The 24,186-nt window shown below is 58.5% G+C and overlaps 10 protein-coding genes across 10 annotated transcripts; 7 read left to right on the forward strand and 3 right to left on the reverse strand.

Moving 5' to 3' along the window:
* Positions 1-4,272: 4,272 nt before the first annotated feature.
* Positions 4,273-4,869, forward strand: RPL25 (60S ribosomal protein L25; the record flags this gene model as incomplete). Its single annotated transcript, XM_060266233.1, has 3 exons — positions 4,273-4,288; positions 4,379-4,733; positions 4,785-4,869. 3 exons carry the CDS (start codon positions 4,273-4,275, stop codon positions 4,867-4,869), a joined length of 456 nt encoding a protein of 151 aa, XP_060122216.1.
* A 205-nt stretch (positions 4,870-5,074) lies between these two features.
* Positions 5,075-6,903, reverse strand: MJAP1_002292 (uncharacterized protein; the record flags this gene model as incomplete). The annotated part of the gene is made up of 4 exons (XM_060266234.1): positions 5,075-5,160; positions 5,188-5,248; positions 5,272-6,383; positions 6,609-6,903. 4 exons carry the CDS (start codon positions 6,901-6,903, stop codon positions 5,075-5,077), a joined length of 1,554 nt encoding a protein of 517 aa, XP_060122217.1.
* Positions 6,904-7,079: 176 nt separating this feature from the next.
* On the forward strand, positions 7,080-9,446 carry FZO1 (mitofusin; the record flags this gene model as incomplete). The annotated part of the gene is made up of 1 exon (XM_060266235.1): positions 7,080-9,446. One exon carries the CDS (start codon positions 7,080-7,082, stop codon positions 9,444-9,446), a length of 2,367 nt encoding a protein of 788 aa, XP_060122218.1.
* Positions 9,447-9,538: 92 nt separating this feature from the next.
* On the forward strand, positions 9,539-11,989 carry ade5 (phosphoribosylglycinamide formyltransferase 1; the record flags this gene model as incomplete). The annotated part of the gene is made up of 1 exon (XM_060266236.1): positions 9,539-11,989. One exon carries the CDS (start codon positions 9,539-9,541, stop codon positions 11,987-11,989), a length of 2,451 nt encoding a protein of 816 aa, XP_060122219.1.
* A 550-nt stretch (positions 11,990-12,539) lies between these two features.
* MJAP1_002295 (ABC-type xenobiotic transporter) lies at positions 12,540-17,137 on the forward strand (the record flags this gene model as incomplete). Its single annotated transcript, XM_060266237.1, has 2 exons — positions 12,540-12,565; positions 12,649-17,137. The coding sequence occupies 2 exons, from the start codon at positions 12,540-12,542 to the stop codon at positions 17,135-17,137; spliced, it is 4,515 nt and encodes a 1,504-aa protein (XP_060122220.1).
* A 163-nt stretch (positions 17,138-17,300) lies between these two features.
* On the forward strand, positions 17,301-18,445 carry MJAP1_002296 (uncharacterized protein; the record flags this gene model as incomplete). The annotated part of the gene is made up of 2 exons (XM_060266238.1): positions 17,301-18,410; positions 18,434-18,445. The coding sequence occupies 2 exons, from the start codon at positions 17,301-17,303 to the stop codon at positions 18,443-18,445; spliced, it is 1,122 nt and encodes a 373-aa protein (XP_060122221.1).
* An 18-nt stretch (positions 18,446-18,463) lies between these two features.
* Positions 18,464-19,696, reverse strand: TRP4 (anthranilate phosphoribosyltransferase; the record flags this gene model as incomplete). The annotated part of the gene is made up of 1 exon (XM_060266239.1): positions 18,464-19,696. The coding sequence occupies one exon, from the start codon at positions 19,694-19,696 to the stop codon at positions 18,464-18,466; it is 1,233 nt and encodes a 410-aa protein (XP_060122222.1).
* Positions 19,697-19,826: 130 nt separating this feature from the next.
* ncs1 (Calcium-binding protein NCS-1) lies at positions 19,827-20,510 on the forward strand (the record flags this gene model as incomplete). Its single annotated transcript, XM_060266240.1, has 4 exons — positions 19,827-19,894; positions 19,979-20,256; positions 20,283-20,405; positions 20,428-20,510. The coding sequence occupies 4 exons, from the start codon at positions 19,827-19,829 to the stop codon at positions 20,508-20,510; spliced, it is 552 nt and encodes a 183-aa protein (XP_060122223.1).
* A 112-nt stretch (positions 20,511-20,622) lies between these two features.
* MJAP1_002299 (DNA helicase) lies at positions 20,623-22,848 on the reverse strand (the record flags this gene model as incomplete). Its single annotated transcript, XM_060266241.1, has 1 exon — positions 20,623-22,848. One exon carries the CDS (start codon positions 22,846-22,848, stop codon positions 20,623-20,625), a length of 2,226 nt encoding a protein of 741 aa, XP_060122224.1.
* Positions 22,849-23,020: 172 nt separating this feature from the next.
* On the forward strand, positions 23,021-23,973 carry CIR1 (Putative electron transfer flavoprotein subunit; the record flags this gene model as incomplete). Its single annotated transcript, XM_060266242.1, has 5 exons — positions 23,021-23,084; positions 23,122-23,258; positions 23,282-23,693; positions 23,730-23,884; positions 23,920-23,973. The coding sequence occupies 5 exons, from the start codon at positions 23,021-23,023 to the stop codon at positions 23,971-23,973; spliced, it is 822 nt and encodes a 273-aa protein (XP_060122225.1).
* Between the last annotated feature and the right edge of the window lie 213 nt (positions 23,974-24,186).

Here is a 24,186-nt window from a genome sequence, read left to right on the forward strand (position 1 = left end):
TGTACGATGCGGAATATGGTTGGCCAGATTTCATTACGTTACCAATCGTCAGATCAAATAAGCCCAAGACGACGTAGCGCAGTTGCACCTGATGACACCCCACCGATTTCTGCAAGTCATTTCCGATTGAGTGTTGGCTATTATTGGCTCTCAGTACATCGACGTTAGCACGCTGGCTACAACCACGTTGCTGGACTTCTCAAGTTCTGTTGACACGCGGTTGGGTACAATCCCATCCCTATGAATAAAACCTACTCTTACCCTTATTGAGCGATCTACCACCATTTACCTGGCACTTACCCCTACTCTTTCGCACTGGTTTATTACTAGCTAGGGCTGCCTTGGTAAGCTCATCCGGTCTCTCTTTTGGTGTTCCAATCTAAACGAACCCACGTCTTGATCTTGTGGGTTAGTGATACCCATGTGGGACCACCAGAGAGAGGCTGGTGAAACCCCGTCGCGACGCCATTTTGTCCCTTTCCGTTCTCCTGTCGCTCTTCATAATGATCACGGCATGCAGGAAGTTGGCGGTGCGAGCCCAAGTGGTACGGACAATGCCTTGCCACCTCTAGGTCTGCCTCGAGCTTACTCGAGCTTGGACTCGTACCGGACGCTGGCTCCCCCTCGAGCTCTAACTTCAAGAGCGTCTTATCCTGAGCATTCACACTTGCACAAGTCGAAATCATTTCCTCCGGTTACTTCATCTGGACATGCTGTGCCCCTCGTGCATGACAATGACAACGAATCCATTCCAGATCGATCTGTGTCAGATCGAGATCTTGACAATGCTGCAGATCATGGGAAGGACTCATGGAGTACTCGTCCTCACCTCCCTCCTATGCAGGGACTTCGCGGCCAGGAGACTGGTCCTCGTAAGCTCCTGCCTTATTCCGTCCTTGAGCGAATCGCCCATAGCGGTGCACGCTCGGATCCCTGGTCACAATCAGGGCCTGTGTTAAGGAGGGGATACCCTTCTGACACGACGATGAATGTGACTCACTTACCACCACTTGCGCGACCGAGCGAGTCGCTGAAATATTCTTCGCTCCCACGCATGGGCACAGCTGGTGCTGAACCTCATCACTTGGCAAGTGATCGTGCATACCTGAGCGACGAATCTTCTCGTTATCCCGTGGGTCCACCGCGTGATTTTCGGTCAAGGTACGGACCCGATCTTCCCTACGGGCAATACCCTTCAAGCCGACCTGAAGCGTATCCCCACATTCACTGCCCTCCCTCAGATGAACGATGGCCTTCATATCCAGAGGACGAGTACGAGCAAAAGCGTTATACAAGACATACCAGCGCTGGTTATGGGCCATCAGACCGACAGATGCGCGCCCATCCCCAGAGCTATACATACCCCAGTTCGCTTGGTGCTTCGCGCCGTTCTGCTTCGCCTTCAAACTCACCCTACGTGTATGACAGTCGAAACTATGGCCCCACTTCTGCGTACGGTCAGTCCGTTCGCGATGATTTATATCGTTCGGCTGAAGATGCGGATTATACGCCGCAAAAGCGACCAAATTCGGCGATTAGCGAGGCAGGCTCCATCAAGCGGGAAGATCCCATCACAGTTAGTCAACCGGTTCAGACAAATGCAAGTCGAGTGATGCAGAGCAAAGCGATGAAGGGAAAGACTTCGGACGGCACCCTTGTGTACGATGCGCCACCGAAACGTGGTGGAAAACTACCTAAACCCATAACCGACATGCTTAAGTCTTGGCTTCTAGAGCATGCAGACCACCCTTATCCAACTGAAGAGGAGAAACGCCAATTTTGCGAATACACCGGTCTCGACATTTGTCAAATCTCGAATTGGGTACGTTAATGTCATACTAGGATCCTTACCAACAGTTTGTAAATGCAAGGAGGCGTATTCTCGCTCCCCAGGCCCAGACTGCTTCGAGTTCGACGTCGAAATGATCTGCTAATGGGCCATGGGAATGTACATTACATGTTTTTTTTTTTCTCATCTTTTGGTTCTGGGCTCATCAACTTCTTGTCTCAACCATGGGAAACGGCCGTCCAGTGATCTCTTCCATGTGTAACATTACTTTGATACGTCTTGGTTGCTATCATTTTCATTTTTGCTTTTTGTTCTCGTCAAAATAAAATTTCCTTGTTTGTTTTCTTCATAACTACGATGTTTCAGTGCACCAGTTTCATCGTTTCTTTTTAAGGGTAATCCCCGTATATAGCTTACACGATAGCATCAACGAATTTGCTGCTGCGGAAACAAATTGGCCAAACGGAGAAATTCCGAAAATTTTGGCTAAACACTCAATTCGCTCACGGACCACCCAGCATGGGTGATGCCCCTCCCTTCGCTCTGCCTGGTTTTCGATGGGACCCCGAGTAAGTTGGCAATACTACACTTATTCAAACGTATTCTTACACTATGACTTAGGAAGAAACGCTTTTTCAGAGATCTTGAAGAGAAGCATGGTGCCTCAACGTCATCAAAATCGCATCAGGCCTCTCGTGCTACGCTGCAGCAACCTCCGAGCCATGGTATCACGTCTTATATTGGGCGTGCCAGAAACATGAGCCCAATTAGATACAGTTCAAGCCGTGGGCCATTGTGCTCTCCCCACGCAGGGCATTATAAAAGGTTAGTATGGTTAAAGCAACGTGAACTTATTGTACAGTCGACTATCTCGTGCTGCATCTTGTTCAGTTTCCCAGGTTGGTGTAATTGACTTCGCACCATGGCTTCCAAACAAGAATGAAATTGCCGCGCTTCTGGTACGTTTGTGTCCACTGATGCGAAAGCCCCTGCCCTACGGAGTACCTCGAGCCAGCCATGCGTTACCATGTGCGATCGTGTTGAAGGGTTCAGACACGTTGCTGTACGTCCTCCTGATTGTATTCTCTCACACCCAGCGCAAAAAATTGCAGTCTGACGAGGACACCTTCTAGTTTGCTCGATGGGGAGTATTTTATGCGGTCTACCGTGTCTCTGTCGCGCGATAACGAGGAGTCCTTGCTAATTTCTACGCAAAACCACCCAACCATTTATTCCATGACAGCGTGGTACGGAGCGCTCATGTATGTACGAATGTACGAGCAGCTTACATCCAGAGAAGCGAGCGTGGGATCCAGATGGAGCTTGAGTGTTGTTTCTACCTCTGCTAGTACCTTTCCATTTTCCGCCAAGTACATTGATATGAGCAAGCATATTGAGCTTGATCTACGATGTATGGCCGTCCTCGAAACTCCTTGCAAAATATCCGCTTCCGACTTTCGCAAAGGACCTTTAGTTGCATTGGGTGCGTATTGCATGGTGGCTAATATGCAGGTATTGGGAAATGTGTGACGGTACTTCAGCCAGATCTACGCCAAAGAGAAAACGTTCCGTGGGCAAAGTGCGTATTCCGCCTGCCCAGCGATGTTTTGGCGCTGGCAATACAAAATGATGGGGTATGTTGGTCCGACCAAGCAATCTTACCCAGACAAAAGAGGGCGTCATTCTCCTCGTGGGCCTACGCGCAGGGAAGGTGTTACGTTTTTGTCTCCGCTCCTTGGATCAAAATGGCCAGCCAAAGCTGGTGGCTCAGCCACGGACTGACGAAGACACCTTCTCGTACGTTTCGGCTGGAGCAGTGCATCACATATTATTTGTGAATGAGTGTGAATTTATCGCTCTCTATACGAATGGAGATGTATGTACGACCATGGAAAGCTGACTGTCCAGGCTCTTCTCGGGGATGCAACTCGTCTTCAGGATGCACCGTTATGCAGGTACTCTGGACATGTGAACCATTTCCTAACCGACCTGGTACGTTTATCCGCCAATGATCTTACCAACTTAGGGTGTAGCCTATGAGCCTAATTACCGGCTGCTGGCATGCGCCGGCGATGATTGTCGTGTCCGCATCTGGTCACTGGACCAATCGGATCCCAGCTATAACCCCAGCGATCCAGGCGAGTCCCCGCGACCTTCTCAGGCTCTACTTCACACCGTGTTCCCTGAACCGATCCATTCTTTACTGTGGCTGCCAGAGCGCCTCAATCCTGAAGATACCACCGCTTCGAGGACAAGCGGCTTCCCCACCCTCGCGGTGAGCAGCGCTCAGTGCGTGTACCTCTACGCACTGCCTCCACCCGAGTCTCTCCCAGTGGAGGCGCCGTAGCACGGACCACATCCTAGAACTGTATCGATCACATGATAGTCTGAAATGCACGTGACAAACACTGCAAATTACGGAGCCATACCAGGTCAGAATCGGCGACCCTTTGTCACTACACACAACCGAGCTGTCCTCAACTATGTCGCCGGCCACTGGTAAGTTTTGACGAAGAGGGTGCGTCGATGTTATGCACTGGCGCGCTTCTTCGTGTTATACGTCTAGATCAGCATACTAACACGAAACAGAGAAGAAGTCCCAGACCACGCGGAAGGCCAACGTGGCCAAGAAGGTTGTCCAGAAGGGCGCCTCGGGCCAACAGCGTGTGCGCAAGGTCCGCACCTCGGCCTCGTTCCACCGCCCCAAGACCCTGCGTCTTGCGCGCAGCCCGAAATACCCTCGCAAGAGCGCTCCCCACGCGCCCCGTACTGACGCGTACAAGGTGCTCCTGTTCCCCCTGAACACCGAGAGCGCCATGAAGAAGATCGAGGAGGTGAACACCCTCGTCTTCATTGTTGACCGCACTGCCAACAAGCGCCAGATCAAGCTTGCGCTTAAGAAGGCGTACGACGTCGACGCTGCCAAGGTTAACACTCTCATCCGGTACGTTTTTTTAAAAAAAAAATCGAAAGAGCATGGACTAACACCTTACAGCCCTGACGGCAAGAAGAAGGCCTTCATCCGCCTCACCCCCGACCAGGACGCTCTTGACGTGTCGAACCGCATCGGTCTCATCTAAGCCGTGTCTCAGACGCGCAATCCAAAAGACGTCACTGTACAGTATATGTCTCTGTTCGTGATGTACGTAGGCATAACAGCCGTGGATGATTCTTTTCCTTGGGCCACGACCTGATGTGCATAGTGCATCTAGCACTTGTTTGCGATCACTAGCGTATTGTTTCCATACGTTCACTATGTACGCCCAGTCAGAATCCATTCCGTTTCTACAATCCGGCAATCTTGGCGCCGCTGCCCTCTGCTAGGCCCTCTTTGCCAGAGGCACTTCCTTGAATCAAGGAGCCATTGCCGCCTAGAGTGAGTGAATGTGATTACGTACCGACGTTGACGTCCTCGGGCAGCTCAATGTATCCGATTTCTGGGCGGAGTGCGTCATGGTACTGGGGTGAGACAGGGTACGTACGAGTGTCAGGCGGAGCACCTCTCCCTGTTCGATCGGCTCCGGGTTCTCCTGTGCAAGGCGAATCGGCGAATCCTTCGGGTGCACGAGCGGGAGGTGTTGCAGGATCTGCGTGAGGAGCCATGCATGCATCGGCTCGCCTTTGGACTCTTGCGGCACGTCTTCCTTCTCGTGCGTCTTGGAAGTGACACCTGGGAGGACATTCGGGAGTGCACTTGCCGGCAGCAGTTCCACGTTGACTTTCTGCTTGTCGACGGTGCTCTGCTTCCAGCGCGCAGCGCTTGGCCCGCCCGATCCCAAACCGGTAGCACCGTGGGGGCAGTCTGGAGCCGCAAAGCGCTCGAACAAGGCAGAAATGTACTGGTTGACCGGGTTGTGCACCCAGCGCGTCCCAGCCGAAGTAGCGAACCAGCCGAGGTGCCCGCCGCACTGCGTGTGCGCCAGGACCACGTTCGGATTCGACTTGAGCTCTTTCCGGAGCGTCGTTAGGGCGTGGGCCGGCACGATAGGGTCGTCGTCTGCGTTCACTGCCAGCAAAGGACGGGCGATATTTGTCAGGTATTTCGTTGCCGAGGCGTGTCGGTAGTACGCCAGGGCCGACTCGAGCGGGAACTCGCCGTAGGGCGACCGTAGGCCGCCGACATGGCGCACCGCGTAATGGTCCACGAACCGCATGCGTCCCTTGGGCGGCCCATCCTTGGCCGGCTCCGCAACAGGCGCATCCTTCTTGGGCGAGATCTTTTCGCCAAACACCGTCTCCAGCGGCTCCCAAAACTCAGGCCAAAGCGACAAGGTGTCCACATGACGGCGCAGCAGGTTCATGAGGTTGCGCCCCATGGCGTACGAGTAGACGAGACTCATGTATGACGATTCGAGTGCCATGCTTGTCTCCTCCAAACTAAACGGAGTACCGACAGCTACACCGCCAATGAATGGAGTCTTCTTACCGACCTCGCCAAAGTACTTGGAGAGGATTGCGCCACCCAGTGAGAAGCCCATGCCGATCATGGGCGAGCTCGGGAACATGTTGGTGAGCAACAAAAGCGACGACTCCAGGTCCGCCGTCTTTGACGCAGAGTACAGCTGAGCCGAGGTGACGGGCGTGTTGGCGCACCCTCGCGAATTGACCACGACGCACCGGAAGCCGTAACCCCCCTCTGCCTTGGGCTTGGAGAGGCGCGCGACACAGTTTCTTACGCTGGGTCAGCCGTTGCTACGCACTAGCTCTCATAGGATCCACCCGTCAGGCCGTGCAGAATGACCACGGTCGGCACCGAAGCGCCGTCCTGGTCCTCTCTCGTCGCAAGCGAAGGAGGAGCTGCATAAGTAGCGCGACCTACCGATATCCACCGCGACCGTCCCCCCATCCGGCGTAAGAAAAACCTTGCGCTTGTACTCGACCTCGTCAACCTTGGAAAAGTCGCCCACTGCCGAGTACATGGTCTGCGCGTGTCCCGACGGGAGCCACCGCGTCGGCTGGGGCGGAGCATTCGCACCCGACAAGTCCGGGCAGTGCGCACGGATCATGTCGACAATCGGGTTGCTACCCGAATCATTGGCCTCCGCATACTCCAGCGTGAACTTGAACGGATGCGGCCAGATCGCATTGCGCGCGACGCGCAATAGTCCCAGCATCGCGAAAGGGCACGGTTCAGCGGAGAACGCGGTGCTGGGCTGCTCCACTTTCACTCGGTCCCACGTGGTATAGGGGCAAAAGGGAAATAAGTCGGCTCGGCTCGGTTAGGCATCTACGGCCCGTCGCGTTTTTGCTCTCCGTTGTTGCCACCAGAGACGAGAGCCGTTCTTCTGTGATGCTTGCAACCAAAGCAAAGGAAGAGGTGTCGATCGGCAAAGGCACCGAGGTGGACACGGTCGTGCCTACCTCGGAGTCGTGCGCGACACCCGAAATGCACCAAGAAGCGTTTATGCAGAGCCGCGACAGTCTGGTCTCGTCCCTGGATGCCACGGACGCGATCCTGACTGAGCTGCGCGAGTTTAACCGCGCGCAATGGGTTCTGCGCTACCCTACCACTGACTCGCAGTCGTCGCCACTGTCGGTCCTGCGCCTCGAGCTCAAGCTCGGTGCGGCCGGCAACGCCAGCACGCTCGTCGATTCGCTCGAAAAGTCGTCGATCGGTCAGCTGCTGGACGAGCGCATGAGCCGCTCGCTCGGTCACCTGCGCAACCTGCGTGTGCGTATCAGCGACACGCAGTCCAAGGTCTTGGTCACCGGTGACTTGAACGCCGGCAAGTCGACCTTTGTCAATGCCCTGATGCGCCGCAAGATGGTGCCGACGGACCAGCAGCCGTGCACGATGGTCTTTTGCGAGATGCACGACGCCACTCGCGAGAATGAGGGCCGCGAGGAGGTGCACATCGTGTACGATGCGCAAAAGTACGACGCCGCGGACCCCACGACGTATACGCGCCGCGACCTCGGCGACCTCGAGGCGATCTTTGAGGAGGAGGACAACAAGGAGGTGGGCGATGCACCCGTCCTCAAGTGCTACTGCACCGACGTGCAGGCCTCGGAGGAGAGCCTCTTGCACAACGGTGCCGTGGACATTGCGCTAATTGACGGTCCCGGTCTGAACCGCGACAGCGTGCAGACCACCGCGCTCTTTGCCCGCGAGGAGGAGATCGATGTGGTGGTGTTTGTCGTCAGTGCCGAGAACCACTTTACGCTGAGCGCCTGCGAGTTCCTGCAGAACGCCAGCAACGACAAGGCCTACGTCTTTGTCGTGGTCAACAAGTACGACCAGATCAAGAACAAGGACAAGTGCCGCAAGCGCGTGCTCGACCAGATCCGCGAGCTCTCCCCTCGCACATACGAAGAGGCCCAGGAGCTCGTGCACTTTGTCGACTCGCGTGCGATGTGCGAGGCGACCGAAGGCGCGCACGACGCGACGGCGCAGGCCGAGCGCTTCGAGTCGCTTGAGACGAGCCTGCGCGACTTTGTGCTGCGCCGCCGTGCCAAGTCGAAGCTGCTTCCGGCGCAGACCTTTTTGGAGCGCGCGCTCGGCGATATTCTCTTCCTCGCCCAGCTCAACATGAAGGCCGCGAACGACGACGTGGAGTCGGCGCGTGCCCAGCTCGCCAAGAGCCGCCCCGCGCTCGCCGAGTGCGAGGCAAACGCCCTCAAGGCGCAGCGCATGGTCGAGAGCGAGGAGGACCGTGTCGTGGGCCAGGTGGCTGAGCACACCGAGACGCAAGTCGCCTCGGCCCTCGACAAGGTCGGCCACGGCCTTTCCGCACACGAGTCCGTGTCGCTTCCTGCCTACCCCGGTCTCTGGAACGTGTGGGAGTACGCGCAGGACGTGCGCAATGCGCTCCTCACTTCGGTCGAGGCGGCGGTCGAGGAGTGCGAAGAGTCCGCACGCAAGACCACCACTGCCGCTGTGAACCAGATTGGCGCGGCGGGCAGCGAGCACCTTCCTTCCGACATCAAGGTCCCTCAGCGTGTGTTTATGCCCGAGGCGATGTTTGCCAAGAAGTCCTCGACGCACTTTGCCGGTCTCGGCGTGAGCGTCGACATTGTTGCTGTGCGTATTTCCGACCTGTTCGACGTGCAGCATCACCTCTCCTTCTTGACTGCTCCCCGCGAGGGCAAGAGCGAGAAGGAAGAGACGAGCCTGGTGCCGTCCATGTCGATCGGTCTCGGCGCGCTGACGCTCGTCGGCTCGCGCTCGCTGGGCATTAAGACGGCGATTGAGGCGTTTGTGCGTCTTACCGATATTCTCGGTAGCCGCGCTGCGCGCCGCTGGGCTGCACCTGTTCTGCTGCTGGTCAGCGCCGGTGCGCTGACGTGGGTGATCATGGATCTCCCCAACGCCGTGCCCCGCAACGTGGGCCGCTCGCTGCAGCAGGAGCTCATGTCCGGCGAGGTCGTGCGTGCCGCTGGCAACAGCACGGCTCTGCTCCGCAATTCGTCCAACGTGTTTGCGACGATGCATTCTTCGCGTGTCACGCGCGAGACCCGCAAGGTCCTCCGTCTCGCTAGCTGGGACTTGCAAGAAAAGTTCCGCGTGGCGATCGGCCACCGCCGCTCGGATGTCGAGCGTGCGGAGCAGCAAGAGAAGGTCGCTGCCTTTGCCCTGAAGTGGTTCACTGAGACTTCGGAGAAGAGCTCGGCGCTCTCCGACCAGGTCATGAAGGCGATCGATGTGGCGGCGCTTTAGACTTACTTCCCTTTTCCCCTGTTCGTAACGATAGCAATGGATTCTCCACTTTTTTCTCCACGTGGTCCGTTCGGCACCTGGATCGTACAGCGATGCCCGAAAAGCAGGACGAGCGGGCGGCGCCTTTGACGACCAAGGAGCGCTCCGAGGCACTCTTGGCGCAGTACGGCGGCGAGAAGGGGCCGACGGGGCATGCCGAGGTGGGCGAAAATGGCGAGCCCGTCTCGCTCGCCTCGTTCATCGGCGGCAAGGCCAAAGCGCCGCGGCTGGGGCAGCTGGCGGGCAACGGACGTACGTCGGTCCCGGAGGCGGCGCTCGCCGATGAGACCGAGTACAGGAAGCTCCCGGGTCTCGCCAAGCCGGATGGATCCATGGCGAAGCTGATGGAGCAGCGGCACCGCGAGCTCTTTCCCGAAGAGGCCAAGGCCAAGGAGGCAGAGAGTGCGAAGGATACGGATGAGAAAACGATCGATAAAGACCCCAAACGTGCGCCGGACGCCAAGACGGCCGAACCCAAAAAGGATGTGCCTCTGAATGAAGAGACCAAGGAGGCCAAGGAGGCCAAAGCCTCCAAGGACACCAAGGCCACCGACGACGCGGCCAAGGACGCCAAGGCCACTAAGGACACAGAGGCCACTACCAAGTCTGGTCAGGACGCCACTCCGGCTACCCAGACACCGGAAATGACAAAAGACGCGCCCAAGGATGCGCCTGCGCCTCTCCCAAAGCGGAGCACTTCCGGCAAAGAAATCGTGGTGCTCATCTCTGGCTCGGGCAGCAACTTGCAGGCCATCATTGATGCGACGTGCGGCGCGACGCCGGCCATCCCCGACGCCCAGATCGTGCGTGTGATTTCCAACCGCATGACAGCGTATGGCCTGAAGCGCGCCAAGAACGTCGATCCCCCTATTCCTACCAATGTCCACAGCCTCAAGACCTACCAGAACCGGAACCCCGGCAAGACTCGCGAAGACTACGATCTGGTGCTGGCCGAGCGCGTCCTTGGCGACGGCAAGCTGCCGGACCTCATTGTCCTGGCCGGCTTTATGCATATCGTCTCCGAGACGTTCCTGAGTGCCCTTGGGCACAAGACGTCGTTGGCATCGCCACCTGCCTTTGCCAAGCGCCCCGCGCAAGGTGTGCCGATCATTAATCTGCATCCTGCGCTGCCTGGCGCGTTTGATGGCGCGAATGCCATTGATCGCGCGTACGAAGCCTTCCAGAAAGGCGAGATCAAACACACCGGTATCATGGTGCACGAAGTTGTCGCCGAGGTCGACCGCGGTGCGCCGATCCTCGTGCAAGAGGTGCCCATCCACGCGGGCGAGTCACTCGATGAGCTCGAGACGCGCATGCACGCCGTCGAGCACCAGCTCATTGTCAATGCCACCGCCAAGGTGCTCGCGGACGAACCCAAGGCAGTAGCGCCCCCTACGCCGCGTGCAGAAAAGACGATTGCCACGCCGAAGTTGGACACGAGTGCCGTCGAGCGGCCCCGCGGCAAGGTGGCACCGGAGGCGAGTGCCGACACGGTCCTCGCGTACCTGGCGCCCTCCGGGCTGCTGGAGCCGCTCAGCACCTTTGCGCCGCAGGTCTATGAGGACGACCTGGTCGTTGCCAAGCGCGGCGACCAAACCATCCTGTGGCGCGGCGTGCGCGCGCCGGCCGCCCTCCCGCCGGCCGCCAAGCAGGCCTTGGGCAAGACGTACGAAACCGTGCACCAGGGCGCCGAATCGCCTGCGTTCCTGCGCCTTCTCCGCGGCCCTCTCATTACCTTCCAAGGCGTGCGCAGCGCAAAACCCTCTGCGTCGCAGCTCTTCCTTGTGCGCGGCAGCGACGCGGCACTCTTTGTCGACCAGGTGCCTATGACCACGCGTTCGCTCTGTTCGGCTTTTAGTGCTGTGGCCTGCACGCCTTCGCGCGTCTATGTATGGCACGGCAAAGGCAGCGACAAGGAGCAGCGCCTGCGTGCCGTGCAGTTTGCAGGAACACGTACCAAGTCGGCTGTCATTGAGATGGACGAGGCAACGGCGTCGCGCGACTGGCTGCGCCTGTTCCCTGCTGCGCCCTATGCCTCTGGCTGGCACTGGCGGCACTTTGGCACGCTCCCTCGCGCCCAGCGTGGCGCGCGCCTCTATGTGTGCCCCGATGCCTCGGACGCGGTGCCGTTCACCTCAACGGCGCTGCGCGCGGATCGTGTCGCGCTGGTCGACGCGGGTTTGGAGGTCTATGTACTGATTGGCCGGGATGCGCGTGGTGCACACGCCCAAATCAAAGCGGCGCTACAGAGGGCAGACGCCGTTGCGGACGCTGCCCAGGCTGCGCGCGGCGGCCGCACCGCGATGCGCCCCGCGATCCATGTCCTGACCTTCCCTACTGCTATTCCTTCTGATCTGCGGATCCTAGCACGTGCACCTTGGGACGATGCGCATATGCAAGGCGATGGCGACGCGACGCGCGACGCGACCTTGCCGCTCCAAGCTCAGACACCGGCGCAGACGCGCGAGCAATTGGCGCAGCTGTCCCCATCGCCGCCTGTTTAGCCAATCACGAGAGAAGAATGTCGGGCACGAACACCCCTGCGTAGTTAAGCTCACGTAATCTGTGCGCTTTGCAGATTACTTTCAGCCCTGGTAGGCCGTGCATGCACTAATGAAAATTCGCCATCGGGGCTTGAGCGCTTGACAGGTTCAGCCAAGCCTCCGCGGCAAGGTCACTAGCTGTCGACACTCCTGATACCTTCCCCGCCTGTACTCTGGCCGGCCCCTATTGCTGTGTGCATATAGATGACCAGCCCGTGGAAAGACAAGGGTCGCGGGCTGCGCTTGCGCCCTGACCTGATGCAGGAGGAGCCGTACGCTCGGGCGGGGCTGCGCACACCCCCGCCCGACACTTCGCGTACGAACCTCCTGGATTCAGGCGCAACGGACTCACCGCAGCAGTCCTCGTTTGGTTCATACATACCGCAGCAACTGCAGTCTCCCGCTGCATCCTACCCGCGCGCCCGTGCGCCGCCCAAGTTGGCCTCCCCGTTCAACACCGTGGATGCGGAGCTAGCGCGTGGTGAACGCGATACGTACGCTGGCCCTCGTCATGTCGCCTCACCTTACGACCAGCGTGTACCTACGGGATCCATGTATGATAACGAAAATTCTCCCTATGCACCGCCTATCCTTCCCCGCGGTGTGGCTGTGACCTCCAGCCAGAGCCAGGTCTACGATCCCTACCTGGACGGCTCGCCTATGTTTGACGAAGGGCGCTTCATCTCGCACAACTCTGGTGCGCCTGCTTTTGCCGAGACGTACTGGGACGAAAATGAGCGGGATCTTTATCCCCAACCGGCGATGAGCACTGTGGGCGTCTCGGAATATGGCGAAATGAGCCCGACGGTCAGCATGCAAAACATGTCGCCGAGCATGCCTACATCGCCGCACCTTGCGCATCCGCTTCAGCCGACGCAGTACGGCCATTCGCGACGATTTGGATCGAATGGGCTCACGATGACGGCGCCGAGCAAGCAGGGCGACATGGGCGTCGTGCACCTCCTCGCCTCGCCGGGCATGGAAGGAAAGGAAATGAAACGGAACACGGCAGACATGGGTCTGCCGCGTGAAAACTCCTTTGGCTCGCAATATTTGCCGCACAGTACAGATATGCCGCTTGAAAAGGTCGGCGACGAAGCAGCGGGCGATGCGGCGGGCGCGGTCGCAGGCGCGGTCGCTGCTACGGGCGCGGTCCCGGGCGCAGAAGGCGTCGCTCCAACCAAGGCAAAGAAAAGCAAGGGCAAGAAGGGAAAAGCGCCGGCCGACCCCAACAAGCCCAAGCCTGTGACTGCCGGCGCACTGTTCCGGTACGCGACACCGAACGAAAAACTGCTCAATCTGTTGGGCATTGTATGTGCCGCGGCGTCGGGCGCTGCACAGCCCATCATGACGATTCTCTTTGGTAACCTGGCGACGGCTTTCCTGGGTATGAATGAAAATACGACCGTGGAGGACTTTATGAACCGCATCCACCAAACCGAGCGCAACATCAATATGGATGCGCTGTACCTTGTGATCATTGGTATTTGCTCCTGGATCGTCATTTACGTGTACATGGCTATCTGGGTGTACACGGGTGAAGTGATCACGATGCGCATTCGTGAAAACTACCTGCGTGCGATTCTCCGCCAGGACATTGCGTACTTTGACAACCTGGGTGCGGGTGAGATCACGACCCGCATCCAGAGCGACATCCAGCTGATCCAGGACGGTATTAGCGACAAGATTCCGCTGATGATTGCACTAATTTCCACCTTTATCACTGGTTTCCTCGTCGCATACATCCGCAACTGGCGCCTGGCGTTGGTCATGACAGCGATTCTCCCTTGCATTGTCTTGACGGCGATTGTGATGAACATTTTTGTCGCCAAGTACCAGCAGATTGAGCTGGACTTTGTCGGTAAGGCTGCATCGCTCGCCGAAGAAACGCTCTCGACCGTGCGCACGGCCAAGGCCTTTGCGATGAACGAGCACCTGGCGGCCGTGTACGATGGCCGCAACAGTCTCGCGACAGCCGCAAGCCGCCGTCGTGCAATTGCTACCGGTATCGGTGTCGGCGGCTTTTTCTTCTGTGTGTACTCTGCCTACGCGCTGGCTTTCTTCTTTGGCTCAAAGCTCGTGGCGAGCGGCAACATCGAGAGCGGTACGGTAATGAACGTCATCTTTTCCGTACTGATTGGTGCATTTGGTATGGCGATGCTCGCGCCGAATCTCCAGGCTTTGAGCTTTGCGCAGGCAGCAGGCGGTAAGGTGTATGAGACGATCGACCGCAAATCCAAGATCGACTCGTCGAGCAAGGAAGGTCTCCGTCCGCCACAGTGCTACGGCAATATTACCGTGCGTAACGTCAACTTCACCTACCCCTCGCGCCCTGACGTGCCGATCCTGAAGGACTTTTCGCTGGATATTCCAGCGGGACGGGTTACGGCCTTGGTCGGCCCATCGGGATCCGGCAAAAGTACCATCATTTCGCTCGTCGAACGCTTCTATGACCCGAACGAAGGCGCGGTTTTTCTCGACGACGTCCCGATCCCCGATCTCAACATTCAGTGGCTACGTACGCAAATCGGTCTGGTGTCGCAAGAGCCGACGCTCTTTTCCACAACCGTGTGGGAAAACATTGCCTACGGCCTGATTCACACGCCTTTCGAGCATCTTCCGGAAGAGCAGAAAGACAAGCTAATTGTCGAGGCTGCTCGTCAGGCCAACGCCCACGACTTTATCACGCAGCTGCCGCAAGGCTACCACACGCAGGTCGGTGAGCGTGCCGCTTTGCTGAGTGGTGGTCAGAAGCAGCGTGTCTCGATTGCACGTGCGATTGTCAAGAATCCTCGGATTCTCTTGCTGGACGAGGCGACAAGTGCGTTGGACACTGCCTCGGAAGGTATTGTGCAGGAAGCGCTTGATCGTGCGTCGCGCGGCCGCACGACCATCACGATCGCCCACCGTCTCAGCACGATCAAGAATGCAGACAACATTGTCGTGATGAAGCAGGGTGTCATTGTCGAACAGGGTCAGCACAACGAGCTGCTGCAGGTGCCTGGCGGCGTGTACGCCAACCTCGTTGCTGCGCAGCAGATCAATCGCGACAACACGCGCGCGGCGCTGACAGAGTACGGCGACACCTTCTCGCCACCGCCCCAGTTCTATGAGTTTGGCGCAAAGGAGGACAGCAGTTCGAATCCGATGGCCTCGCGCGTGAGTGTCCTGACGAACAACGACGATTCGGCAGCCTCCCAGGTGCTGCGCATGTCGGGTCTGCGGCACGGCAAGTTTGACAAGGATGAAAAGGAGAAGCCGCTGGGTATGCTATACCTGATGATGCGCCTCGCCCGTACTGGCAAAGACCTGCTTCTACCCTACTTTGTCCCCGGCATGCTGTGTGCGATTCTCACGGGTGCGACCTACCCCAGCTTTGCGATTCTCTTTGGACTTGCTTTGACCAACTACGGCAAGTGTCAGGTCGCGTCTACACAGCCCGGCACGCCGTGTCCCGAGCCGGCACGCAGCGACATGCGTTCTACCGCAAACAATCAAGCGCTGTACTTTTTCGTGATTGCCCTGATTTCGACGGTCGCCACCGTCTTCCAGATGGCGCTCGTGCAGCAGGGTTCCGCGATCTTGATGCAGCGTCTGCGCAGCCGCATGTTCCGTGCGTATATGCGTGCCGATGTCTCCTACTTTGACGAAGAGGGCCACAGCAGCGGTACGCTGACGAGTTCGCTTGCAGAAAACACGCAAAAGATCAACAGCTTTATCGGTGTGTCGCTGGGCACGATTGTCCAGTCGATTTCGACGCTAATTGTCGGTGCGATTATTGCGTTGATCTACGGCTGGAAGCTTTCGCTCGTGGTCATTGCATGCATCCCCTTTACGCTCTCGGCTGGTTTCGTGCGCTTGCGCTTGGTGGTTATGAAAGACGTCCAAGTGCGCAAAGCACATTTGGTCTCGTCTCAAAAAGCATGCGAGTCGGCCAATGCGATCCGGACTGTGGCGTCGCTCACGCGTGAGGACGACTGCTTGCGGGAGTACCACGAGTCGCTCGAAGGTGCGTCGCAGGTCGCCAAGAAGGCGGCGCTCTGGGGCAATATTTTCTACGCATTTTCGCAGAGCACCGCATTCTTTGTGATTGCGCTCGGTTTCTGGTACGGCTCCAAATTGATCTTCCCCCGTGGAAACCCGTCGAACCCCGAGCCGCCGGAGTATTCTACCGGTCAGTTCTTCACCATTTTCACGGCGGTCGTCTTTGGCAGTATCCAGGCGGGTAACGTGTTCAACTTTGTGCCGGATATCTCCAACGCACGTACGGCTGCCTCGGCGGTCTTTACGCTGTTGGACAACAAGCCCAAGATCGACTCGGAATCGGACGATGGTATTGTGCTCGACCACTGCCAGGGCCACTTGCGCTTTGAGGATGTGCGATTCCGCTATCCCTCACGGCCCGGCGTCAAAGTCCTGCGTGGTGTCGACATCGACGCCCCTCCCGGTACCCACTGTGCGCTGGTCGGCGGCAGTGGTTGCGGCAAATCGACTACGATCCAGCTGATTGAGCGTTTCTACGACGTGGAGAGTGGCCGTATCACGCTCGATGGTTACGACATCCGTACAATCAACCTGCGCTCCTTGCGCGAGCACATTGCGCTCGTCTCGCAGGAGCCGACTCTCTACGACGGCACCATTGCCTTCAACTTGCGCCTTGGCGCTCTGGTGCCTCCGGAAGAGGTCTCTGACGAACAAATCCGCTCGGCCGCTGCACAGGCCAACATCCTCGAGTTCATCGAGGGGCTTCCGAGTGGCTTCGATACCCAGGTCGGCAGCAAGGGCACACAGCTGAGTGGTGGCCAGAAGCAACGCATTGCTATCGCTCGTGCCTTGGTGCGCAACCCCAAGATCCTCCTACTGGACGAAGCGACGTCCGCTCTCGACTCCGACTCGGAGAAGATTGTGCAGCATGCTCTGGACAGCGCTGCACGCGGTCGCACGACGATTTCGATTGCGCACCGTCTCTCGACGATTGCGCAAGCAGACCGCATCTTTGCATTCCAAGACGGAGTGGTTGCCGAGGCTGGCGACCATCGGGCCTTGATGGCAAAGAAGGGGATCTATGCCAACTTGGTCATGCTCCAGGCGCTCGATCCCTCTGCATAGTGTATGGTGTGGTTATTCCTTTCGCAGTGTATTATTTGGACCCATGACCTTGGTGCCTGGTTCAGAGCGCGTGGGGCTAGGTATGGCCACGTGGCCTTGCAATAATAAACCAATCGTGTCAAAGCGGCACGTCACACTAGAGTTCATCTCGTGTTGTCTTGCGATGCGTACGAGTGTGCTGGGAGGAACGGTGCTGCTGCTTGCCGCGGCAGCGGTTGCCCCGGTGGCGGCGCGCAATGCGGCGCCTGCCAAGGGCAAGGAGCCCAAAGCCCCTCAGACGACCGAGAACTACATGCAGGAGCACATGGCGAGCGAGCACCACATCGGCGCCTTTGACCTCGCCAGCTTTTTTGCGCTTCACGACTTTGACCGTAACGGTGTCCTTGATCGTGCCGAGATCGAAGCCATTTACGGCGTGCACCACTCGCTGTCGCGGAAACACTCGCCGAACGCCGAGGTGCACGACGAGAAGGCGGACAAGATTGTGCGCGAAGTGCTGCGCCGCCTCGACAAGAACCACGACTCGATGATTACGCGTGCCGAGTTCCTCGCGGGCGGTCCCAACGGACTTCCGCTCTTCCCCGAGTACGGCAAGCATACGCTTGGCCACCACTACGACGAGGAATCCGAGTTCTTTGTGCACCATGAATCCATCTACCACAAGAATGAGGAGGACCAGAAGGCCGAGGCCTACACACACGAAGAGGACTACGACCACTTTGCGAAGCACCGTGACATTGAGAACGAGGAGGAGGATCGTGAGCGTATCGCCGAGGGTATGCCGACTATCCAGGAGGAGGAGCGCCTGAAGGAGGCCGCGGCCAATAAGGGCAAGGAATTCGAGAGCAAGTATGAGAAGCAGTTCACCCCGGAGGAGATGGAGCGTGCCAAGAAGGAGCACGCCAAGGATGTGCTCGGCGCCGCCGGCCGTGAGCTCGTCTCGAAGCAGCACGTCTTCAAGACGCCCAACGGCCCCCGGAAGGTCGAGGCCACCAAGGAGAATGTGATTTTCTCCGAGGGCAACTTTGGCGATGAGAATGCTCCTCCGGTCTTTGCCAATGGCGAGGACGGTGCGGCGCGGGCGCCGGTCGACCACATTGATGGCGAGACGGAGCTTGCGCGCAAGATTCGCCTGGACCGCGCGCGCCGCGAGGCGAGCGGCCGCCCCCGTTTCGGCTCGGGCAGCAACGGCTTCGCCAAGCCGCGTGAGGATGCCGACCGCCTCAAGCAGGGTGTGCCGTACAAGTACCGTGTCAAGAAGCCGGGATTTTTGGTACGTCGGGACGACTAACGCAGCGCGAACTTTAGATAGGGTATGACTAGCTATTAGGAACGAGCGTTGAGCATAGTTTCCCGCAGGGCCTTGAGGCTCTGCTCGGCGTGGCCGCTGCGGATGGATTCGCGCGCGAGCTCGGTGCACTGCTTCAGGTTGCCGTTGCCAAAGCCGGCAACGTACAGCACCGAGGCCGCTTGAATGAGCGTGTAGTCGTAGATCGCGCCGAGGTTGACTCCTTCGGGGATCGGCTCGAGGCGCGTCGCAGGCGAGTCGGGTTCGACAATGAGCGGCTCTTTGAGTTTTTCGTCGGCAGGCAGCGTCGCATCGGTAAAGAAGCGCACGACGACCGAGGCATTTTGTGCCGCTGTACCGCACCGCACATCCTCCAGAGGGTGAGTGGGCAGGCCGAAATCAGCAGGCGAGACCACTTTGTACTCCACGCGGTTGTCCTTCACCTCCCAGACATCCGTGGGGCCCGACGGACTGATCTCGTCCAGCCCCTCTTGGCCACAGACGACCCACACATGTTCCATGCCGGCAAGACGCAGCGTGTTTGCATACGTCTCGCCAAGGCCCGACGAGTGCACGCCATAGACGCCTCGCGCAGGCCGTGCGGGGTTGATCAAGGGGCCGAGAATGTTGAAGAGCGTCGGAAACCCGAGCGACGCGCGGATCGGCGCAAGCGGCGCCATGGCGCTGTGGAACTTGGGCGCAAAGAGGAATGTACATGCGAGCGACTCGAGCAAGGGCGCCATATCCGCCGGCGCAACGTCCATCAGCGGCACGCCCAGCGCAATGAGCAGCTCCGCCGAGCCCGACGTCGAGGACGACGCACGGCCGCCGTGCTTGCACACGCGCATCCCCTCGACACCCGCGGCAACAAACGAGGCAGTGGTAGAGACATTAAAGGTATCCTTGCCGTCGCCGCCGGTACCGACCATGTCGACAAACCCGCCGTAGGACGACGCGGCGGAAGGCCGTGCGGGGGGGAGCGACATCGGCGCCGCGAGCTTCAGCAGCGTCTCGCGCATAAAAGCCAAAGTGCGAGGAGCCATGTCGAGCCCAGTGACGCGCAGCGCCGTGAGCGCAGCGCCGATCGCGGCACTGTTCTGTGCATCCCCCGTGAATTCCACATCGGCCAGGTGCGCGAGGAGCGTCTCGAGCTCTTCATCTGTCAGCTTGGGGCCGGCAGGACGAAGCGAGCCGCTAGGAGGCGGGGGTGGCGAGATGCTCAGCACGAGCTGCTTAAGCACCGGCTTAAAGGTCGCGAGCGTATGCGCCATGGTGAACCGTTAGACCAGGACCGATCCCCCGCGCTCCACTCGCGTCATCGCCCCGGCCGAAAGCGGCTTTTCTGGCCAGCGGGGGCGCAACCCGACCTGCGAGAGTCCAGGCGCGGTTCATTTGCTGACCATGGGCAAGGCACAGTCGAAACTCTCCCCCGAGCAGTTGTCCGATCTGCAGAAGAACACTTACTGTATGTATGAGGCATAAACACCTATGCTGACCGACCAGTCGACCGTAAGGAGCTGCAGCAATGGTAGGTGGTCGCTGTCTTATTTCAGGTACAAGGGATTCATGAATGACTGCCCTTCTGGCGTGCTGGACAAGGCGGAATTCGCGCGGATATACAAGCAGTTCTTCCCCTTTGGCGATCCCACTGTTCTGGCAGAATACGTGTTCAACGTCTTTGACGAGAACAAGAACGGGTCGATCGACTTCAAGGAGTTTATTTGTGCGCTGAGCATCACGAGCCGTGGTCGCCTGGACGAGAAGCTGCGTTGGGCGTTCCAGCTCTACGACATCGATGGTGACGGGACGATCACCTACAATGAAATGCTCAGTACGTACCGCGCGCCACTGACACAGCCATTGTGCGTGCCATCTACAAGATGACCGGACAAATGGTCAAGCTGCCGGAAGACGAGGACACTCCGGAGAAGCGCGTTGAGAAGATCTTCCGTATGATGGATCGCGACAAAAACTCGGAGCGTACGTATTCTATCTCACCCAGTGTCGTTCGAGGAGTTCAAGGAGGGCTCCAAGCAAGACCCATCGATCGTCCAGGCACTTTCCTTGTACGATGGGCTTGTGTAAATGCTATCGGGGTGGATTGTAGATTTTGTGTCCTCACCCGTGCTGGTTTCTTTGGGCAAGCTATGCGGCCTTGTATTATATCCCGTCGCTAGTATTGAATTCGATGTCCCGGCTATGTAGGATTCATCTCGACGAGCGCGTTCGAGTGCAAATGCTCGATCCATGCACGCAAATAGGTCCGCGAAACCGAGTTATCTTGGGAACTTCCCACAATCGTGTCCGCGTCGCCGACCACGACAAGCTGCCGCTTGGCACGGGTCATTGCCACGTTCATGCGGCGCTTTTCGCTCAAAAACCCAATCTCGTGCGCCTCGTTGGAACGCACCAGAGAGATGATCACCACCTCTTTTTCACGGCCTTGCATGCCATCGACCGTGCCCACCTCAATCTCAGGGCCATAGACGCGACGCAGCTGCGTGCTCAGCAGGTCCACTTGCGACGCATAGGGCGAGAGGACCGCAATCGAAGACAAGGGGACCCCGTGTTCGACAAGCAGCGCAATGTGGCGCTCTACCAACATCGCCTCGTTTTCATTGCAGCGCGACGTGGACTGGAGGAGTGAGCCTTGGCTCTCATCCTCATCCGCAACGCGCTCCAGCATCCCAGTGCCAGTGGTATCATAAAAGACCAGGGGGGCGGTCCAGAGTTCATCATCCTCCTCGCCTTCATTCGGCTGCGCCACAGACTCGAGGTCGTGCATCCGAATCGATGCATTGCTTTCGTGCGCCGTCAGACGCGACTCGTACAGCGCCTCGTTGGGGAAGGCCATGATCTCGGTATTCATGCGGTACTGCATGCTAAGCAGCGCTTTGCACCCATCGCCATACATTTCGAGCAGCCGGTCAAAGAGAGTCGTTTCAAGACTCGCCGGAGGACGCAGCGCCATCTCTTTTTCTTTCTCCGAGACCTTTTCTTGCACAGGCGCAGTCGCCTTGACAGTCGGAGGGAGCTGCAAGTGGTCGCCCGCGAGGAATAGGCGTCCGTGCTCGGTAAGTTTGAGAATCGCGGTCCAGCACGTCGCCTCGAGCGCCTGACACGCCTCGTCAATCACGACATAGTCGAATTGCGTACTTTGCAGTTGCCGGCTGCCTGCACCATGGCACGTCGACATGACAATCCGTGCACGGTGCAGGACCGTGCCGGTCAAGGCACGCTCGCGCTTCCGGTACTCTTTGCGCAGCTCACGCACTTGCTCCCACATTTTGCGGCGCTCGGCGCCTTTTGGGCGGGGTGCAGTACGTGCGCTCTTGTTGCCTGCACGCGGTGCACCTCTCTGAGGCGAGAGCGTCGACATGAGATCGTCGATCTCTTGCGCAACCTCGCGCACGAGCTGGCCTTCGGACGACAGCGTGGTCTGTGCGTCTAAAGTAGCGCCACTGAGGCTCGCCAAGACGCGCGCGGGGTGACCTATACGGGTGACACGCGCGTCAGCAGCTTGTAGTGCCTCTTTGTAGCCAGGTGTGGTAAGGACGCGCTCCAGGAGATTGTCGACGGCCAAGTTGCTTGCGCCACAGACCAGGATGCGTGCATTGGGGTGCTTTTTGGCAAGCTGGACAACCAGCTCGGCAATGACGGTCGTCTTGCCTGTACCAGGCGGCCCATGAATGAGTGTCACTTGGTTGGTACGCTGTGCAAACTCGAGTGCAGCACGCTGGGTCTCGTTAAAGCGTGGGTTCAGCGGCGTCCAGTCGACGTTCTCTTGCGACCACGTCGGGGGGGCGAGGCCCAGGACGGTGCGGACTACTGGCGGCGCACTTTCCAAGCTTCCCTGGCCATTCTCAAAGCCGAGCATCTTGGCGAGGGACGTGAGCGTTTGCTCCATGCGATCGTACGTCACTTCGTTGACCAACTTTACGACACGGACCACCGGCGGAAGAGCGACGTCAGTGCCCGCATCGTCGCCTTGCTCTTTCCCGCCACCTTGTTTGTCGTCCAGTGCAACGGTAATTTGGTTCTCGTTCACACGAAACACTACGCCGCGATCGCCTTGGACCTCCTTGCTCTTGCCTTTTTTCGCCTCCGCGTTGTCCTCGATCACGACAACGTCACCAGGGCGCAGCGTGTGTGGTGGAAACTGCGTCTGGGTATGCAGCGCTGCCGATCGCTCCAGATCGACGAGCAGCTTGGCTCCTTGGCCTACGCGCACGGCGCTGGCCTGCAAGCCTAGCAGCGCAAGTCCATTCCTCTCCAGCAGTCGTGGTGCACATTTGGACAGGAGAAGAGCACTCTGCTCGCGCTCCTCTTCTCTCTCCTTCTCCAAAAGTTTTTTCTGCCGCGCCAGCCACGCCTGCACCTGGGCAGCGTCCGGCGCCTTGGGCGTGCGCACAGACGTCTGCATCGAAGCCGTAGCCAAGCCTTGGCCAGGGTCAGCTGCAAGTGCCACGTGGTGATCGCATCTCGCATGGGCCCGGTGGAGCGACGGGGCCGGGGATTGGAGCCCCCCGGATTGCTCCGCGGCCGAGCCACGAGGCACTCCGCGAACCCACTGCTTCTCCCTTACCCCTACCAACATGCGTGCTTCTCTTGTGAACCAGCTGCGTGTGCTTGTGCCGATCAAGCGCACGATTGACTATGGTGCGTATTTACACAGTATACAACATACTGACCGCAGCTGTCAAGATCCGTGTCGCCTCGGACGGCAAGGGTGTGGACACCAACGTGCAGCACTCGATGAACCCCTTCGACGAGATTGCTGTCGAAGAGGCTGTGCGTCTGCGTGAGCGCCACAAGGGTGTTGTCAACAAGATCGTACGTTGATCAAACTGACCCAGACTGTCGTGACTGCCGGCCCCACCAAGTCGCAGGATGTACTGCGCACTGCCCTGGCGATGGGTGCTGATGATGCGATCCATGTGGATATCCCCGATAAGTCGCTCCCTGGTCCTCTTGAGCCGCTGGGCGTCTCCAAGATCCTTAAAACGATCGTCGACAAGGCCGAGGGCGATGACGAGGTCGGCCTCGTGATCCTCGGTAAGCAGGCGATCGACGACGATGCCTCGCAGACCGGCCAGATGCTTGCTGGGCTGCTCAACTGGCCCCAGGCTACGTTCGCCTCGAAGGTAGAGCTCGAAGGCAAGGGCGAGAAGGGCGACAAGGTCAAGGTCACCCGTGAGGTTGACGGCGGTCTCGCTGTGGTCGAGAGCCAGATCCCCATGGTCGTGACCACCGACCTGCGTCTCAACGGTATGTCTTGATGATGATGTATTGCTAACACAACAGAGCCTCGCTACGCTTCGCTGCCCAACATCATGAAGGCCAAGAAGAAGCCCATGCAGAAGCTCAAGGTCTCGGACCTCGGCCTCGAGAAGGACATCCAGCCCAGGAGCGAGATCCTCAAGGTCGCTGACCCGCCCAAGCGCGAGGGTGGTGCCAAGGTATGTCTTTTTTATGCAGCGTGCGCTAACACCAGGTCGAGAACGTCGACGAGCTCATTGCCAAGCTCAAGGAGGCTGGCCGCATCTAAGGATTGCTATGTAGTATGTCCTATATGCATCTATAGCACAGTACAGTCTGTGCAACCTGCACTTGCGCTAGGACGCGACGACGAACAGGTCCTAGAAGGCTTTTGCGCGACGTTGACCCGCTTCGGTACATCGGGCATAACGGACGTATCGGGCTCCCGCCCGCTTGGGCCACCTCATGCAGGACGGGCCACTGGCAATATCGGGCCTAGAAA

Source organism: Malassezia japonica, chromosome 3 (assembly GCF_029542785.1).
Source record: "Malassezia japonica chromosome 3, complete sequence".
Taxonomy (NCBI): domain Eukaryota; kingdom Fungi; phylum Basidiomycota; class Malasseziomycetes; order Malasseziales; family Malasseziaceae; genus Malassezia; species Malassezia japonica.